The sequence below is a fragment of the Schistocerca nitens genome, chromosome 1 (assembly GCF_023898315.1).
Source record: "Schistocerca nitens isolate TAMUIC-IGC-003100 chromosome 1, iqSchNite1.1, whole genome shotgun sequence".
In the NCBI taxonomy this organism is placed as follows: Eukaryota; Metazoa; Arthropoda; class Insecta; order Orthoptera; family Acrididae; genus Schistocerca; species Schistocerca nitens.
In genome coordinates, this window is record NC_064614.1 from 624,836,321 (window position 1) to 624,856,808 (window position 20,488).

A 20,488-nucleotide genomic window follows, 5' to 3' on the forward strand; every position below is an offset into this window, starting at 1 on the left:
GCAAGTATGGTGGGTCTGACACACCGGTGTCAATGTGTTCTTTTTTCCATTTCCAGGAGTGTATTAATGTTTTCTTAGCAGAGTCATGTATGATCTATTATTATTATGATTCAGATCTGGAAGACAAACTATACTCAACAGTTACTTTTAGAGGTCAGGGCTGATATTCAAGACACAGTGTTCACAAAAGTGAAAATAAGAACTTAACATGGACATACACATACCAACATTTTTAAAGTGCTTGGCAAATATTAGTTTCCGCTTTGTGGTTCAGATCTCTCACTACTCTATGAATTATAACGTTATTTCATTCACAGAATGACGATCACAGCTGCATGTCGTGTTCTCTGGTAAGTTCAGAATCTCTGCGTCTCACTCAGGTTCCTCATTTCCGAGATCAGCAGTGAGTTGCCGACTACTCCCGCCGAATCGAGCGTCTATCTCCCGGTTGATCTGCGCGAATGTCTTGCCCTTGGTCTCGGGCAGCAGGAAGTAGGTGTACACAGCGCCGCACACACACAGCACGGAGAAGGCCCAGAAGGACCAGTAGGCGCCCACGCTGTCCGACACCACCTGGAACATCTTCTTCAGGAAGAAGCCGTACAGCGCTATCACCGTCGTGTTGATGGGTGTGGCGGCGCCCTTCACAGAGACGTGGTATATCTCGCCTATTATCGGATAGAGGACTGACCCTGCGCCGAAACTGAAGGAGACCTGCAACACAGTTACAAACTTTTACAACAGGGTGCAATGGTATGTTGACCTATCAGTAAAAGTCTAATGGTAGCTTACTGCCAACACCACGCCAAGTTTCGTGCCACATTTAGATGATATGATGAGTTCTATTAAAGGAAGAAATGCGCTCATAATCATCACCGAACAATTCGCGACGCGCTTCGAAGGCTTTGTTTCACCTTTTGGTGACACTCTTGAATTTTTACTCCTCATCGCATCTCTGATGAACGCAAGATAGTTAAAGATTTAATTGAATTTCACCTCAGATAACATAGAATAAGACTTCTTCAACACTGTATGCGCTTCTCTCTTAGGTTTGCTGCAAACACCAGCAGTTTAGTTACATTTTGTTGTATACTTACGTCTAAGAATTCTGAAACAGAACTCTAATATGATCAATACCAAATATTTTTAAACATTTCATGCTAGTTTGAAGTTACAAATATTCCTAAATGGCTATACATTTAAATACAGAGCTCTTCAAGTTACTACCGCAATATACAGAAACAGTCGGAAAAGTTTGTAACAGTGTTGCAGGGTAGTTTATACTGAAAAACAATTTTAAGAAGCAAAATCGATAGTTTGCGCCGTTTTCGAGTTAATTAGCACTGAAGTTAGCCAGTCAGGTTGTTGCGCGCACAAATCCAAGCAACCTGGCAGAAACGGTGTCACCAAACGTGTTCTTTGTCTGGTTTCTTAAAAGCGAACAAGAGAGCTATACAAAAATCGGACAAGGGATTGTAGTACGGACAGAGAGCAGTCTCTTGCGCTATCATCTACACTTTTAGGACGACCATCACTAATTGTACCTGGCGGGCCGCTTGAATCTGCTCGCGCAACGGCCTGATTGGCTAGCTTCAGTACTAATTAACTCGGAAACAGCACAGCGTATCGAATTTTTTCTCAACAACTATTTCTCATCACAAAGTATCCTGCAACACCCTTACAAGCTTTTCAGACTTTTTCTAACCATCCTGTATATTGTATATTCCTTGAATGATTTGGGATAGGTGTGTAAAACTAGTGACGTACTAGCGGGCAGTAAGTGCGGATAAAACACACATAGTGTTACTGGGTTGAATACAGGGGTGTAAAAGAAGTAATATATAAAATTAATAAAAAAACTATCTACAATGGTGTCGAATTCGTATTCTGGTGTTCCTAGAGTGATTTCAGACTGTTACGATGTCATTTAAGGTCAAGTTTAAATGGTAATAGGAATAGTATCCTGTACGACCTTCTGGATTGACTAATGGGGCCAGAAACATTACTCCCGTGTCTCTATCGCTTGAGAAAATGGAATAAAAAATAATCGAGCACACTGTGTAATCAATCACTTGCTGACAAAATTCTGATTATGTATAGGAGGATACTCTTACGTCTTTTTCCTCAGATGTTTTTTCCAATAAACAGCTGTAGTCAGACATGGTACTGTTCATACGCTGCAGCATAATATTATATAAAAATAGACGTCTCTTACATTGAAGCCAATCATGGCAGCGAGTGGCACCCAGGCGAAGGCGGAAGGGACGTCTCCTCGGACGTCGTTGACGTAGAAGTAAGCGCCCTCAACAGCGAGGCAGACGCCGCAGGTTACCAGAGACACCATGACGAGCGTCTTCCGACCGAACCGGTCAATCACTAATGACGCCCCGACGCTCGACAAGAGCTGGACAGAGATCTGCATAATAGAGGACAAGTTCGGATCGAGTTCACTGCCGCTCATTTTGTATATCGTGTTCGTGTAAGTCGACAGCGCTATAGCGCCGGTGGACATTTGCAGTATAATGAAACCTAATGTTACGAGCAGTGTCCGACGATGCACTGGTATGGTCAGCAGGTCTTTAAGCTTTCCTTTCGTTTCTTGCTTCCGCCGTATGCTGTCATGCATCATGTCCAGTTCCGCCTTTAGCTCCTCGGGGCTGAGATCTCCCTTTATCTTCTGAAGTGTATTGGCGGCGTCTTGTTCCGTGCATCGCATTAAAAGGAAGTACGGAGATTCGGGCATCCATACAAAGGTGATGAAAAAAATAACGGGTAAGGTTGCACAAATAGCAGCGGCATTTGTAATAGAGAGGTAAGGGCCGAGGCAGTAGATCAACAAACTGCCAGTATCCGTCAGCACATTGTGAACAGTTATGATTGTGCCCCGTATGTCGGCGTCGGCAATTTCAGACAGGTACATGGGCATCACGGTGTTGATGAGTCCGCCACTGAGGCTGCCGATTGACCTGGCGGCAAGCAGCATGCCGAAGGAGTCGGCGAAGGCGACCATCAGCCACCAGACGAGGAGGGGCACGGCGGCGGCCAGCAGCAGCTTCTTCCGGCCCACGCGGTCCACGGCGAACCCGGCGGCGAATATGCCGACCAGCATGGTGAGCGAGTTGATGGACGCCAGCCACGAGCCTTCGTCAGCCGTCAACGGGACGGGCGAGTGCTCAGACTCGAGGATGAGCAGAGTAGGTGCGGGCCATCCCATGAACGACCCGTATGACGCGTAGATCAGTGTCGCTACAACAGACAGATCATGTAATTCGTCGGTGCCCCTTCAGCACTGGAGACATTTTTCGAAACACGAAATGTGAAAAAGAAGTCTGTTGAAAGGTTTTTAGAAGTTTCTAACTCAGTACCCAGTGTTGCCCAGGTATGTACTTTATTCCAATCTTCTGTTAGTCCACCTCACTCTTCCTTCTCTCTCTGCTCTCTCTGTTCAGTTCCTCCTCTCCTCCTCTATGTCCATCTCCTCCTGCCACTCCCTCGTCCATCTGTTCCTTCCCCTCTTTGCCCATCTGTTCCTCCCTTCACTCTCCGCCCATTTGCACCTCCCCCCCCCCCTCCCTCTGTCCATCTGCTTCTTCACCCTCTGTCCTCCTCCCTCCTCTGTCCTCCTCAACTCCTCTGTCTCCTCCTCCCCTTTGTTCATCTCCTCCTGCCGCTCCCTCTGCCCATTTCTTCCTTCCCTCACTCTATTCATCTCTTCTTCCCTCTCTCTCTGTCCGTCTCCTCTCTTCTCCCCCATATTTATGACCAACTCATCCTTTCCCCTCTCTGCCTGTCCATCTGCTCCTTGCCCATTCTGTCTATATGATATGGCTCTCACAATATTTCTTTCCAGATAGTAAGTAGTATGAGTACCAAGTTCTGTTGAAATCTATCCAGGGGTTTAGGAGGAGCTTTTTACTTTGGACTTTGACAGCATACTCACTTCTCATATTTTTCACATATGTTTAACATATTTCATAAGTGTTTGTACAAATATTTCACTTGTACCTCTAGTGAATTTCGCTCTGCAGTTTCGTTTTCACGCTGGTCAATGTTTGTGACATCATATCTCGTGAACTATGTGTCGTACATTAACATAGTTTTTTTAGGTTCATCCAGCGGTACATGTGCATACTGTCTACGAAATCTGTTGCGAATAGACTTAGTAGTGAAGAAGTAATAAATCAGTACGTCGTGCATTATACAGCTGTTTTCCACGCACCTCAGTGCTTATGGCACCATATCTCATGAACTGTATCGCACAATGCTTTATTTTTGCAAGTATATTCAGTGGTATATGTGAATACTGTCTGCAAAATTTGTTGCAAGCTGAGTTAGAAGTAAAACCTCATGCCTGATGCCGCTGTTTTACTACAAGCGCAGCAAAAACGTAGTAAGCGTAAACGTTTCTTCCTTTCACTATTTTGTGGGGCCTGTCAGCTAGTAGAAGTCTCGTAAAGTACGAAATCATGTGTGTAGGTGGTTGCAAGTCACTAACAGCTCTCATTCTCAAATACTGGATGAATATAGTCTGCCTATTTGTGCATCGCTACCTACGCGTCTTTCTCACCGCCACCCCCACTCCTACTCTTTTTGGAGGTAGGTAGTTCTTACCCCGACAGTGGTTCTTTTCAGACAGTAAGTGAATCCAGTTTTGGTTGAAATCCAACCAGTAGCTTAGGAAGAGATGTGGAGCATACATTCACTGATACTTTACACTTTCATAATATCTGTGGATTACTGAGAAACTTCTCCATTTTGTTGTTCCCATGTAATTTAATTCACCTAATAGCTGAACAGAGACGTTTATATAAAATTCGTAGAACTTATCCGTCCGCACTTTCGGGAAGTTGTATCGCTGAAAATTAGTTTTCAACACGGCACCGAGCCTCTTATGAACTGCACTACATATTTATAGAGCACTACCAAATATCTCAACCAACAAGTCCAAATCATCGTGTCTGACGGACAAACTGTTAGACCAAAAATAGTTACAATAAATAAACAAATTAAATGGGTAAATTAATTCGCTTTCTTCGAATCAAGTTATCTTTCAAATAATAAACAGCCATTGAGAATAAAACATCAAGATTTGTTTGGTGTTTGTATGAGGTGAAGGGGCAGTAGTGTTCTACTCTTTGCCACAGGAGCTTGGTTCCTGACATAGATCTTCAAGGTGTCCATAATAAAAGTTCCAGTTACAAAACGCCGTAGAAAGAGAACTACTGTTCATAATGACATCCAATTTGAACATCATGTTATTGATGCAGAGGGAAAGCTCATGAAAATAGATAGCGCTGTGTCAGATTATGTACACCAACGAACGCGCAGCACACGGCTGTTTCTCATTTTGCGCCCGAGACTCTCAACGTGACCGTCTGCACTAAAAACTGCGCGCTGCTGGTCGAGCTATTTCCCAAGAGCAGTGACTGTTTGCTGATGGCCCTGCAGAAGTTCCAGACAATCGAGGGTATGAAAAAAGGTATTGGTCCGATGTCTGCCAAGGGTCTGGAGAAAGTAATTACAATATTCGAAAAGACACATTCTTTTGAACTCCAGTGCGGCAGACGCAGGAAAGCAATGCATCCGACGTCTGTCGCAGGTGTGGCCACAGCACTTGGGTCGAGCATTATTGTGTAAACATGCAGTGAACCGGGAACTGCCCGAACGTTGGAAGTGCCTGCAGGCAAGGTGCATTAAAGTTACGAAACATCCTTCATTGATGTCCATACAAAATCACCCATGTTCAATAGTTACTTCCTGTTGATCTGCCAGCAAGACAAACGATCGCTCTTGAATTTCCTGCTCGCATGGAAGTGGCCTGTGAATGGTCATGGAACATTCTGTGAACAAACGAAGCCCATTTCCATATCCAAGGACACGTCAATAACCATAATTGCATAATACGGGAAACGGAAAACCCGCACGCTCTTCAACCGGTAGTACTTTATTCTGCAAAGGTCACACTGTGGTGCGGGTTGCCGGCATCATTTATCGAAGGACAGAATTTTTTCTTTGAGATGAGTCCTGCTCGTCCTCTTGCGACTCATTTATCATTTGTAGCCGACCCCAGTTACGTTAAGGCGCTTATAGTTGATAATTTTTTTCCCCTTCGTCAGTATCACGCTGTTCAGATTTGACGTCATCCTGAGCAGCGGTTGTCTTTCTACAGCGCTTTGAAACTGGAACTTCAACTATGGACGCCAACGGTTTTTCTGTAGTGGTAACACTGGGTCCCGTCAGATCACTGAAGCGCTGTTGGGCTAGGTTAGCACTTGGATGGGTTACCATCCGGGTCAGCCGAGTGCTATTGGCAAGCGTGGTGCACTCAGCCCTTGTGAGGCCAATTGAGGAGCTACTTGACTGAGAAGTAGCGGCACATGTCTCGAAAACTGACATCGGCTGAGAGGGCGGTATGTTGACCATATGCCCATCCGCGTCCCCTGACGCCTAGGGGCTGAGGATGACACGGCGGTCGATCGGTACCGTTGGGCCTTCAAGGCCTGTTCGGATAGTGTATTTTCACTTTTTTTGCTATGGGCACCCTGAACATTAATAGACTGGCAATAATGTATAAGCATCACTGGTGTCACTGAAGTCAGCACTTTGCACTCGCCGTCATATTATTGACTCTAGGGGTCGAGTAAACAACTATTTACATACTGATAGAACAGTCGTAAGAAATAGGGATAGAGTTTTGACATACAGGTCAATATGTGCAGCGTGTTGGGCTGTAACTTTTCGTACGGCAAACGGAAGATATAAGGAAAGTAATATGTTCCAGTGCATGTTTAAGTAGAACACCTTGCGTATATTTGATTTTGTACTGTGTGTAAATGTAAATAATTACATCACAGTTTGTCTTGCCTGAAGCACCATCAGTCTTTAAACAGTTTATGTATTTTTAAACGATATTATGAAAAATCTAGTACCGTACTGACCCAAAAAAGCGGCACTTTTTACAAAAATTCCATCCTCTAAAAGTTAGGATGCGGCTTATATCTGCGACGTTGTCTTTTTACACACAGTTGCTGTACAAAAATTAAGTTCATTTGCAACAGTACAACTAGCGTCTGTAGTCGAAAGAGGGAACAAGGTATTTATTACACAACAATTCTAACTTTTACTGGTGTTTTATTGGCTTCAACATTGTGTAGGTCTACCAGCGTTGTTTCCTAAGGCTATAATTCAGTTTCGGTTAGATGCTAGTAAGAATGCCTGATTTATTACGATATGAACGACCATTTAGAACGAAAAGCAACATGAAGCCAAAGAATTCGGCGTAGTTACGATGCAAGCTTCAAGCTTACCATTGTCCGTGGTGCCAAACCCACAACCAATAGAGTGGCTGGAAGAAAGTATGGACGGGAATCTAATGTGTGACGTCGGGTTGCTTCACAACAAAAATGAAAGAAGGCAGTTTCAAAGAGAAAATCAGTACGCACACACTATTTATGCAACAGAGAAAAGAAAAGAGTAGATGCAGTAAATTTGAGCTTCTATACGCAGGTCCATATAGAATTCGCAGCATTCCTCACCCTAATGTAGTACATGTCGAAACTTTGAGAACCAGAAAAACCAAGGGCAATCACCATATTTCCAGTATTAAACCCTTTATTGAATAAACATACTTTATGATTTATCACACCGTAGTGCCATTTACTGATGATGATCATACTTTTTCTTGGCAAGTGCCCTGTAAGGTAAGGTTAGCAGGTCGCTTTTCTTGTCGTTATATAACAGACAGTGCACATTTTCCACTTTTATTTTGTGTATGTATGATTGTTTTCCTATCGAAAGTAGAATTTTCGTCTGTATACACTATTAAATCTTTAAGAGATAACAAACACCAGTTGACTTTGACATTTTACCTTATGATATCTCAATATCTTGACTATTCTAGATTTTTTGTTACTACACTATGACATTGTGTGTACATTTTCACACTTGAAAACTGTCAATAGTTTGGACCTAATACGTTTTCGGTCATGTTATGCTGCATGATTAGTTATATCTCTAGAAACAAGTTTTCATTTAATGAGTATATGATTTAAATGCAAGATATTAATCCATATTCATCATTTTCAGAAAGCAACACCGTGTAAAAGAAATAAATTAAACAACCACAGTGGTTTACTATGAAATGGAAATTTCATAGTTGGAATGAACGAAAAAAAATGCAATACCTTGTCATGAAGAGCAAATGATAGCAGTCTTGACTAATTATTTTTCTTTCAGAATACGAGGCGGTTGTGGCAGGCTGTCAGACAGAAATACACATGTTAATTTTAGTGATGAAATATGCCAGAAGTAAGAAACTCTATAATTATGAAATAATGAATGATAATGATTAGTTGTATGAGGAAAATGGTAATATGAATAATGAATAATGAAGTATCTATTTTTTGCAGACGATAATAAATGATGATGAATAGTTGTATGAAGAACATGGTAATATGAACAATAAAGTCTTTCTTTGTAGATGATGATAATGATGACATTTATATATTTGCTACTAGTTAAGAGATGTTATGTAGTTATTTAAGTATTTGTTGCAGTTCTTTTTGACAATGTCATATGTCACATAGTATAATGACTGAATGTTTTGGGAAAGACAGCTAGAATACATACATATTAAGTACACATTTCATTACCTGTTAATTCGAAGTTTACTACTTTTCAGCATAATATACATTTGTTCTTTCAGCTCAATAATCCACATTGTATTTTTTCAAGCAGAAGCTTTTCATGATATTAATATGCTACAAGCACTTAATTATTAAACCTGTTCTAGTACTTGCATTTTTTTACCCAATTGTGTCTATCATTCATGAATGTGATCACATCCTCTCTACTTGTTTCATAACCTTGCTACAGCTAACTTGTGACGAATGACGTTATTAATCCTTATTTCCAGCAATAAGACAAAAGCAAATATTTTCATGCCCCAGCAATTGACTACCGATGCCAACGCAATGCATTGCTAGCACAAACAAATTATTATTACCAGTCCCAACTATTACCAGTATACAACTAAATAATGCTACCAGTTTAAGATATATTTCTAGTCTTAAATATAACGCAAATTTTTCTGATGTACTGATTCCATTATGTCTATGTATTATTGGACTAAACACCTTGAATACTAGTTCCAATGTCTTACATTTTAAATATGTCTTAGGTCACTTGCATGACATCATATATAAACACTAGAAGCTTGATGCTACACGCAATAACTCCTGTTTGCTTTATAAATAGCCAACGAGTGCCAATAATTACTGTAATGAGATGGCTCATGGCTCAAATGGCTCGGAGCACTATGGGACTTAACATCTGAGGTCATCAGTCCCCTAGAACTTAGAACTACTTAAACCTACCTAACCTGAGGACATCACACACATCCATGCCCGAGGCAGGATTCGAACCTGCGACCATAGCAGTCGCGTGGTTCCGGACTGAGGCTCCTAGAACCGCTCGGCAATCATGGCCGGCGATGGCTTATGAATAATGTTCTGTAATACTCCATACATACTACATAAATGCTTTGTAACTGACCAATGAGTGCCAATAATTACCGCAATGACATGAGTCCTTAATAATATTTTGTTATTCTCTATAAATGCTATACCAATGATTACTGTAATCGGATGACTTATGCATAAATGCTATGCCAATAATTACTGTAATCAGATGACTCATGAATGATGTTTCGTGATGCTTCATATGTACTACATAAATGTTTTGTAACTGGCCAATGAATGCCAATGATTACTGTAATGAGATGACTTATGATGCCAATAATTACTGTAATGAGATGACTTATGAATGATGTTTTGTAATACTGCATGAATGCTATGCCAATAATTACTGTAATGAGATGACTCATGAATGATGTTTTGTAATGCTCCATATGTACTACATAAATGTTTTGTAACTGGCCAATTAATGCCAATGATTACTGTAATGAGATGAGTTATGATGCCAATAATTACTGTAATGAAATGACTTATGAATGATGTTTTGTAATACTGCATAAATGCTATGCCAATAATTACTGTAATGAGATGACTCATGAATGATGTTTTGTAATGCTCCATACGTACTACAAAAATGTTTTGTAGCTGGCCAATGAATGCCAATGATTACTGTAAGGAGATGAATTATGAGGCGAATAATTACTGTAATGAGATGACTTATGATGCCAATAATTACTGTAATGAGATGACTTACGAAAGATGTTTTGTAATACTGCATAAATTCTATGCCAATTATTACCATAATGAGATGACTTATGCGTAAATGCTATGCCAATAATTACTGTAATGAGATGACTCATGAATGATGTTTTGTAATACTCCATACATACTACATAAATGCTTTGTAACTGGTCAATGAGTGCCAATAATTACTCTAATGAATGGCTTCTTAATAATGTTTTGTTATACTCTTTAAATGAGTGCCAATAATTACTGCAATGACATGAGTTCTTAATAATATTTTGTTATACTCTTTAAATGAATGACAATGTTACTGTAATGAGATGACTCATGAATGATGTTTTGTAATACTCCATACATAGTACATAAAATTTTTGCAACTGGCCGATGAATGCCAATGATTACAGCAATGGGATGACTTATGAATGATGTTATGTAATACTCCATACATACTACATAAATGCTTTGTAACTAGCCAATGAGTGCCAATAATTATTTAAATCTGTTGATACACTAGTGTAATTCTGAATGATGACTAGCATAAGACTTAATGTATCCTTCACCTTCTGACCTAATTACCACCAATTAATCCAATATCCGTACGTCCTGTCCATCATCATGATCATGGAGCACTCTATTTGGTTTTCGCACTAATTCTACGTTGATGTAAGAGTATGGAGTCTACAAGAATGTGGTGCTGACATGTCAAGCTGTCCACCACCTTGAACGATGGAGATGTTATTATGGACCTACTGTCTGGAGTACCTAATGTCCTACCACAATGATATCATACAATACTAATACAACATTTCAGTGTCTTGGCTACACTGATAAATACTTCAGGGAAGAGATATTCAGATTTTCTCACTTGGTGTTGTGCTTCTGTAGAAAGATATGGACTTTTAGTGCAGCTATGTGCAACTCACTGTGCTACAATCATGATACTATCCTTCCCAATCCTTTCCTAGTTCTTGTAAAATGGTAAAGACTTATATGGTGTGTGTGCACTTTATTTAATTTCTCAATATGTTTAAATTCTTATAAAATGGTAAAGACTTATACAGTGTGTGTGCACTTCGTCATTTCTTAATATGTTCTGTACTCAGTGCGTGTGCACTCTATTTCATTTCTTAATACGTTCTGTACTTATAATATTTATCAATAATGTTATATATATGTATATATTCTGTGACTGTAGACTTCGTAAACTAAATAGGTTACAGAAAAATTTGTTGCTCATGGCAAGTCCAATTGACTCACCATCGCTGCCAAATTTTTTCACCCCCAGTGGAGGGTTATGTAAGAGGTCCATGACTAAGGAATTTGTTACTAGCGCACTCGAGCAGATGTAATTTCGATGGATTGCTCACGCGCTGCCTGCGATATGTATGCTACAAGAGAATCGCAGACCAGAGAGCAGTGCCGGCAGCAGCAGTTGTTGCAGCTCCGGCAGGAGGAGTAAGTAGTAGGTAGCAGTCGGGTGTATGGAGTTGGTGGGGCCGGTCGTGGGGAGCGATGGCAGTGCCTGAGCGATGTAGTATAAGGTAAAAGCAGCCGCGTGCATGTGTAGTTTGTTACAACTAAATTTGTACTATTTTTATATCAAGTCCCATGTAAATGTTTTTAAAAATCTTTTAATAATAATCTTTCTTATAAAATTAACTTTTGACAATCATTCATCTGAACTTAAAGATTTTACTAATTTCTCCTATCCATGGTCATCCCGATTATCGTAAAAAAAACAGTTGTTTCTTTTTATACATGACAAATCTAGTGACCAGCTTTGCACTGGGCGTGCCCGAAAAATTTCTTATAGGAGCAGATATATACGCGTTATCCTGCGACTTCATTGAGGTAAGATTTTTCAGTTTAATCAGAATGACCTTTCAGGGCCATGGCGCAGCACCGCTGACGTTCAAATTTACGTTTAGATTCACAGTCAGTTAATTATTGAAAGGTTACATATGAGTCACATTTTTTATTGGGAGGTTAGTCACGTTTTTTATTTCGAGGTTACGGAAGTAAACTGTTGCGAGGTTACACTAAATGTGAATGTTTTAATTATATATATTTTATCTGTTGGGAGGTTACAAGTTCATAATTAATTCTGCTGTCATACAACATTTTTCATTAGCAGAAAATAACTAATCTTTTAGTGAAATTTTCCGTGTGTTACAGTTTTCGTATCAGGTTGTTTTCAATGTGATGCTTTTCGCTCTTTTGTAGTCCACTTTAGTACTGCCTGGCATGTCCTAAAAGATGGGTGTCTCGTCGACGTTTGCTACCTGGTGTAGTGCGTAAGAGTGCCACAGCCGCACTTGCGTTGCGTGCCTCTGGAAGCTGACGAGCTTCTCGGTAATATATTCTGGCAGTCTATGTGCAAGTGAAGTACTTTGTCGGATAAAGCGCTCACTTCCAAGTACAAAAGTCAGGCATCTATCTATATTCTAAAGGTATATTTAAGGTCTTTATAATTTCAGAGGCCTTTACGTGGATTATTTGTCGAGAGATAGGTAGCCCACTTTTCGTTAGTCTTGTACAAAGGATAGAACCCTAGTTCAGGATTCTTCACAGCTTCGGACTGCCCGCACGATTACATTGATTTAAAGGTAGTTATCAGCTTATTCTCCACTGCGATCCAACTCCAAACCTTTCTTTCGCCAGCTTCTTGTTTAGGTGCACTCTTTGCATAACAAATATATGTGCGTTTGAAATTTGCTTACGCCTGCGCTCCAAACAAAATGTTCGCGTCCTTAAGACGCGTCCTAATAACCCAGGAAAAGCGACAGCTAGAGACGGAACGCTGACGTGCTCTTTTACCTGTTACCGCAATCCCAAACTGCTTACGGCGGCTTCGGTTCAGCATGGTGCATAACGCTCTCCAACACAGATACAGAATTGTCTTTATTGAAGCTCCATCAGCTGGTTATATAAGTAATTTGCTTCCACTGCAGATAACAGAAAAATAATTATCACTAATTACGAAACAATTACGACCATTGTTTTGTCAGGCGTCAACAGAGCTGTTATCTGATAGTGAAAAGGTAAGTAACGATAGTAGCGGCACGTACTTGTCACATTAGTTCGTATTGTGGAACCCAACTGCTCTCCGGCCATAATTCATAGCCGTTACTCTCAGATAACTAAGGTCGTTACTGCTGACAATTTATCACAATGAGAGATAGGTATCTAGGTGGCAAAATTTTCATTGCACAACGAACAACTCAGAACTGATGACTTCGTACCTAAACAAAAGCGAAATTTCATGTAAAGGGATACAGAACAGCTTGGGCACTCATATATGCGTTAAGAAATGCAGTGTGTGTGCGTGTGTATTATCAATGGAGTGTAGAGCTCACTTACAGCGTTGGAATAACGCTTCATATACTAAATGTAGTGTAGGCGACCTATTCTTAAGCCGCTACTAATGAGCTCAGCCTATGTGAATCGTTATCATTACATTCCAAGCAATAATTTCAGTTTGCAAAGCAGCAGCATGGACACTAGAATAAAGTTGGCTAGAATTCAATCCAAGTCTGTCAATAATATAGGTTTTGCTTTATACGAGACAGAACATTTTATTTGTAGTAATAGAATTTCGGCTTACAAATAATGCAGTGCAGAGATCAAGAGTGTATGACAACTACGGTGGTTGGTGAGAGGGGCTGCTAGTAGTCAGCAAGACCTCAGCTCTCCACCTAGGACGTGCTTGCAGCAGTGTGGTGGGTAGGTAGCAGTAGCTTGTCTGATGTCCAGTCGTAGGAACAGCAGTTTCTATCATACATTTATTCATCGTCATCATCTTCATCAATATCACCTACCGAGGATTAGGTGTTGTAGTCGTCTGTTCCAGCCCCTATCATCCATCCAGTCATCTCTTAAGAGGTCTATCTCGTTCTCTCTTTTCAGTCGGCCATAATTCATCTGGCAATCTGTTTCCTGTCATTCTATCAACATGATCCTTCCATTTCATTCTACCCTCTTCTATCTAGTCATTAACTGAAAAGACTGCAATGGTCGACGCGGTAATGCGAGACCAAGCACTCCCTACAATGAATCAAAGAATAGAAGCAACAAGCCTCTCTGCTCGAGTTTAATTAAGAGAGAAAAAGTGGAGTTAGATCTCTGTAGCGCTGGTCAGCATTCTACCTAGGAGAAGGTATTCTGATTTAAAACCTGGTCACTCACAACGTGGTGAGCTGGTTGCCCATCCACATATACAACAGTCTCTAAGAAATAAGCCAGTTATTCTGTGCCAAAATAAATCAGTCATAATGAAACAAAGTATCCCCGACGCGCAGGCTGATCTTGGGTGGTGAGAAGTGCTTAGAACAACAGACAGCCTCTTGTCACAGCATCGCCCCCGTGCAGCAACTGCCATGCGAAACTATGAGGTCAGCACCCCAGCGGTGCGGCATTGACTCAGTCTCTAGGCAGGAAAATATGTGGTAGCCAGAGAAGGAAGCTGTGCCGACTGGTTCTGATCACAGCTATGAGTGGGAGGCACCGACACATGCAGATCCCACTTCGAACAATAGCAAAGTTGCTCGCACAGGTCTTAGAACAGCAACAGAATTTATTCACACTGGTCGTGGTGGCTGGCAGCTAAGTGGCGCAGTTCGCCAGCAGGTTTCCCATCAGCTGGAAGGCAAACACGACAGTGGCATTCGGTGTGGACAGTAGATCCACAGCTGCTGAAGGCAGCGACTGGCGGCACCGTTCAATGACCCATTTCTTATTGATGTCTGGTTCAGCATTCCCTCGTAGGTGGCTTATAGCACTGATTGACACTGCCTGTTGAAAGTGTGTGTCTGTCATTGTTTCTGAAATGGTAGCATTCTTTCTTCTAAGTGACAACAGAATCAAGGCGCATGGCATGATCATTGGAGAACCATGACATAATTGATAATTGCCTCAGGCTTTTTGTTGTATCAACGATTTCACAGACCCAGAAATGCTGTAATGATACAGTAATTTCGTCTTTCGCGAGCTCTGGGCGATATCTTCTGCAAATTCGCTATACTCTGTACGCGGCTTCCTATACAAGAACACCTACCTGCCAATGTAACTGACGCTTCTTGCGCCACCCTCGCTACAGTCTACTCAGATGGTCACAGGGTTCTCCTTCTATGGCAGATGGAGCTGTGGTGCAACATACTTCCCCTGTTTGGAAAACCGCTCCATTGGATAACAGATCATAGTAATTCGGTAAAGAATTGACAAATACCTTATGGTTTGACAAATAACTTCAATACATTCAGCTTTTCCTTATACTAGTCCTCAATGTTCATTGGCTGAGTACTTAACAAATTCAAAATTGTTGAGGCTTTCGTGGCCACTTGTTGACAAACTGCCTATTGGCTTCTGTCTCGGGTTCTTCGGCCGACGTTCATCTAATGATTTTTCTGACGTTTCGCCAGCACGAGTGGCTGGCATTGTCAAAGCTTCACCCTCCATTGCCGGTGGTGAACTGGAGCCGAGCTCGCGGGCGCAGACTATATGTACCTGGCGCGCCAACGTCCGAGGGCTTCTCCGCGGTCATTTCCGGTGCGGTTCTCCTCTTGCTACCTGCGACGGTCGTTCGCTGCAGTACGGGAAGCCAGGATCCGTTGACCTTAAGGCTTTCCTCTTTCTTGTTCAAACTGTTCGCGTGTTTTTGTATTTCTACAGCTTCTCTGAACAAGCGCGTGTGATAGTGGTTCTCTACAGCCAGAACTTCCGTGTCGGCGAATTTTATTACGTGGTCGGTCTCATTCAGTGCGTGTTCTGCCACGGCCGATTTCTCCACCTGCCCCAACCTGCAATGTCGCTTATGCTCCTTGATCCTGGTGTTAATGGATCGTCCAGTCATCCCGACATAAACTTTTCCGCATGTGCATGGTATGCGGTATATTCCCGACATTGAAAGTGGGTCTCTTTTCTCCTTCGCCGATCTAAGACACCCTTTGATCTTCCTTGTCGGTTTGAAGATCGTCTTTACGCCATGTTTGCGCAATATACGGCCGATTCTGTCCGTCACTCTGGGAATGTATGGCAGAAAGGCCGTACCCGACATTTCTTTTTCTGGTTCCTTACTTCGCCGAGTGTTTGGCTCAGTTACACTTCTAATATAATTTGTGGAGTACCCATTGCTCCTCAGGACTGTTTCCAGGTGTTGCATTTCTCGTTTGAGGTGTTGCGGCTCACATATTCGTCCTGCTCTCGTTACGAGCGTACTAATCATGCCCCTTTTCTGGCTCGGGTGGTGGTTTGACAGTTTGTGCAGGTATCGGTCCGTGTGAGTCGGTTTTCGATACACGCTGTGTCCCAGGTTTTCGCCGTCCCTTGTGACCAGCACATCTAGAAATGGCAGTTTCTTGTCCTTTTCTACTTCCATGGTAAATGTTATGTTGGCATGGAGGCTGTTCAAGTGTCTTAGGAAGTCACCGAGCTGTTCTTCACCATGGCTCCACACCACGAAAGTATCATCGACGTACCTGTACCACACCTTAGGTTTGCAAGTGGCCGAGTCCAGTGCCTGTGCTTCGAATTGTTCCATGAAGAAGTTGGCCACCACTGGACTGAGAGGACTACCCATGGCGACGCCTTCCAGCTGTTCGTAGAAGCCGCCATTCCACGTGAAATAGCTCGTGGTGAGACATGCATGGAAGAGCTTTCTGATGTCTAGCGGGAAAATGGAACCGATGTGCTCCAGAGCGTCACTGAGTGGCACTTTCGTAAATAACGAAACAACATCAAAGCTGACCAGGATGTCGTTTGGTGCAAGTTTCAGTTTCTTCAGCTTCTCAATGAAATGTCCTGAGTCCTTAATGTATGTGTCGGTCTTCCCCACGTGTGGTTGGAGCAGAGAGGCCAAGTGTTTTGCCAGCTTATATGTCGGTGATCCAGGAGCGCTAACGATCGGTCTCAGTGGAACGTTGTTCTTATGGATCTTGGGTAATCCATACAGCCGAGGTGGTAGGGCTTCTGTGTTGCGCAGGTTTCTCTGTATGTCCGCCGGCAGAGAAGACGCCTTGATCAATCGATTCGTATTCCGTGTGATACGTTGCGTCGGATCTGCGCTTAATTTTCGGTACGTCGTCGGATCTAATAGGTCTCGGATCTTTTGCTCATAATCTTCGGTCTTCATTACGACGGTCGCATTCCCCTTATCGGCAGGCAGTACCAATATACTCTTGTCGGCGTTGAGATTCTTAATGGCTTGTACCTCTTCTTTCTTCAGGTTGCAAGCTGGCGGTTTTGCTCGGCGCAGTATCCTGGCTGTTTCCGTGCGTATTTCCTCTGCCCTTTCACAAGGAAGGGCACGAATGGCTGCTTCGGTGTTGGCAATGATGTCCTCCATAGGTATGGTTCTCGGGATGATAGCGAAATTCCCTCCTTTTTGAAGAACAGACACTTCCGCTTCGGTCGATTGTCGTTCAGTGAGGTTGACCACTGTGTGTGACATGTCGGGAGTCGCCTTGTCGGTCTGCTTCCGGCATCTTTCAAACTTTTTCTTCCATGCATGTCTCACCACGAGCTATTTCACGTGGAATGGCGACTTCTACGAACAGCTGGAAGGCGTCGCCATGGGTAGTCCTCTCAGTCCAGTGGTGGCCAACTTCTTCATGGAACAATTCGAAGCACAGGCACTGGACTCGGCCACTTGCAAACCTAAGGTGTGGTACAGGTACGTCGATGATACTTTCGTGGTGTGGAGCCATGGTGAAGAACAGCTCGGTGACTTCCTAAGACACTTGAACAGCCTCCATGCCATCATAACATTTACCATGGAAGTAGAAAAGGACAAGAAACTGCCATTTCTAGATGTGCTGGTCACAAGGGACGGCGAAAACCTGGGACACAGCGTGTATCGAAAACCGACTCACACGGACCGATACCTGCACAAACTGTCAAACCACCACCCGAGCCAGAAAAGGGGCATGATTAGTACGCTCGTAACGAGAGCAGGACGAATATGTGAGCCGCAACACCTCAAACGAGAAATGCAACACCTGGAAACAGTCCTGAGGAGCAATGGGTACTCCACAAATTATATTAGAAGTGTAACTGAGCCAAACACTCGGCGAAGTAAGGAACCAGAAAAAGAAATGTCGGGTACGGCCTTTCTGCCATACATTCCCAGAGTGACGGACAGAATCGGCCGTATATTGCGCAAACATGGCGTAAAGACGATCTTCAAACCGACAAGGAAGATCAAAGGGTGTCTTAGATCGGCGAAGGAGAAAAGAGACCCACTTTCAATGTCGGGAATATACCGCATACCATGCACATGCGGAAAAGTTTATGTCGGGATGACTGGACGATCCATTAACACCAGGATCAAGGAGCATAAGCGACATTGCAGGTTGGGGCAGGTGGAGAAATCGGCCGTGGCAGAACACGCACTGAATGAGACCGACCACGTAATAAAATTCGCCGACACGGAAGTTCTGGCTGTAGAGAACCACTATCACACGCGCTTGTTCAGAGAAGCTGTAGAAATACAAAAACACGCGAACAGTTTGAACAAGAAAGAGGAAAGCCTTAAGGTCAACGGATCCTGGCTTCCCGTACTGCAGCGAACGACCGTCGCAGGTAGCAAGAGGAGAACCGCACCGGAAATGACCGCGGAGAAGCCCTCGGACGTTGGCGCGCCAGGTACATATAGTCTGCGCCCGCGAGCTCGGCTCCAGTTCACCACCGGCAATGGAGGGTGAAGCTTTGACAATGCCAGCCACTCGTGCTGGCGAAACGTCAGAAAAATCATTAGATGAACGTCGGCCGAAGAACCCGAGACAGAAGCCAATAGGCAGTTTGTCAACAAGTGGCCACGAAAGCCTCAACAATTTTGTATTACGCCTCTACGGGGAGGAGATTTGCAGATTGCACCGACGCCTTGACCAACGACGGAAGAAGAAAGCGCGACTGATGTCCTCTCTCGCCTTTCTGTCACGGTGCCGAGATGAATGTGCCACACCGAAGTTCTTGAGATGCAAGCGCCTATTCACCACCGCCCAAGCACATCGTATCTACGACAGAATGGAACAAACTTTTCTTCGTGAGCGAATACATACAACACGGAGAGACTTGGCAAGAACGGATCAGGAACTTCTGGACATTTTCTATCAACTAAGTAGCAGAATGCATCGAGACGACTGGGACAAGATCGACAGCATCACTCACAGGAGCATGCAGAACGAACTCGAGCGCTGCACCGAGCGACAGAAGAAAAAGTTTGAAAGATGCCGGAAGCAGACCGACAAGGCGACTCCCGACATGTCACACACAGTGGTCAACCTCACTGAACGACAATCGACCGAAGCGGAAGTGTCTGTTCTTCAAAAAGGAGGGAATTTCGCTATCATCCCGAGAACCATACCTATGGAGGACATCATTGCCAACACCGAAGCAGCCATTCGTGCCCTTCCTTGTGAAAGGGCAGAGGAAATACGCACGGAAACAGCCAGGATACTGCGCCGAGCAAAACCGCCAGCTTGCAACCTGAAGAAAGAAGAGGTACAAGCCATTAAGAATCTCAACGCCGACAAGAGTATATTGGTACTGCCTGCCGATAAGGGGAATGCGACCGTCGTAATGAAGACCGAAGATTATGAGCAAAAGATCCGAGACCTATTAGATCCGACGACGTACCGAAAATTAAGCGCAGATCCGACGCAACGTATCACACGGAATACGAATCGATTGATCAAGGCGTCTTCTCTGCCGGCGGACATACAGAGAAACCTGCGCAACACAGAAGCCCTACCACCTCGGCTGTATGGATTACCCAAGATCCATAAGAACAACGTTCCACTGAGACCGATCGTTAGCGCTCCTGGATCACCGACATATAAGCTGGCAAAACACTTGGCCTCTCTGCTCCAACCACACGTGGGGAAGACCGACACATACATTAAGGACTCAGGACATTTCATTGAGAAGCTGAAGAAACTGAAACTTGCACCAAACGACATCCTGGTCAGCTTTGATGTTGTTTCGTTATTTACGAAAGTGCCACTCAGTGACGCTCTGGAGCACATCGGTTCCATTTTCCCGCTAGACATCAGAAAGCTCTTCCATGCATGTCTCACCACGAGCTATTTCACGTGGAATGGCGGCTTCTACGAACAGCTGGAAGGCGTCGCCATGGGTAGTCCTCTCAGTCCAGTGGTGGCCAACTTCTTCATGGAACAATTCGAAGCACAGGCACTGGACTCGGCCACTTGCAAACCTAAGGTGCGGTACAGGTACGTCGATGATACTTTCGTGGTGTGGAGCCATGGTGAAGAACA

The 20,488-nt window shown here is 43.2% G+C and overlaps 1 protein-coding gene across 1 annotated transcript; it reads right to left on the reverse strand.

Moving 5' to 3' along the window:
• Positions 1 to 347: 347 nt before the first annotated feature.
• Positions 348 to 13,085, reverse strand: LOC126236596 (facilitated trehalose transporter Tret1-like). The gene is made up of 3 exons (XM_049946025.1): positions 13,035 to 13,085; positions 2,216 to 3,246; positions 348 to 714 (listed from the first exon to the last, which is right to left on the reverse strand). Exons 1-3 carry the CDS (start codon positions 13,078 to 13,080, stop codon positions 373 to 375), a joined length of 1,419 nt encoding a protein of 472 aa, XP_049801982.1. The 5' UTR covers positions 13,081 to 13,085; the 3' UTR covers positions 348 to 372.
• Positions 13,086 to 20,488: the final 7,403 nt, after the last annotated feature.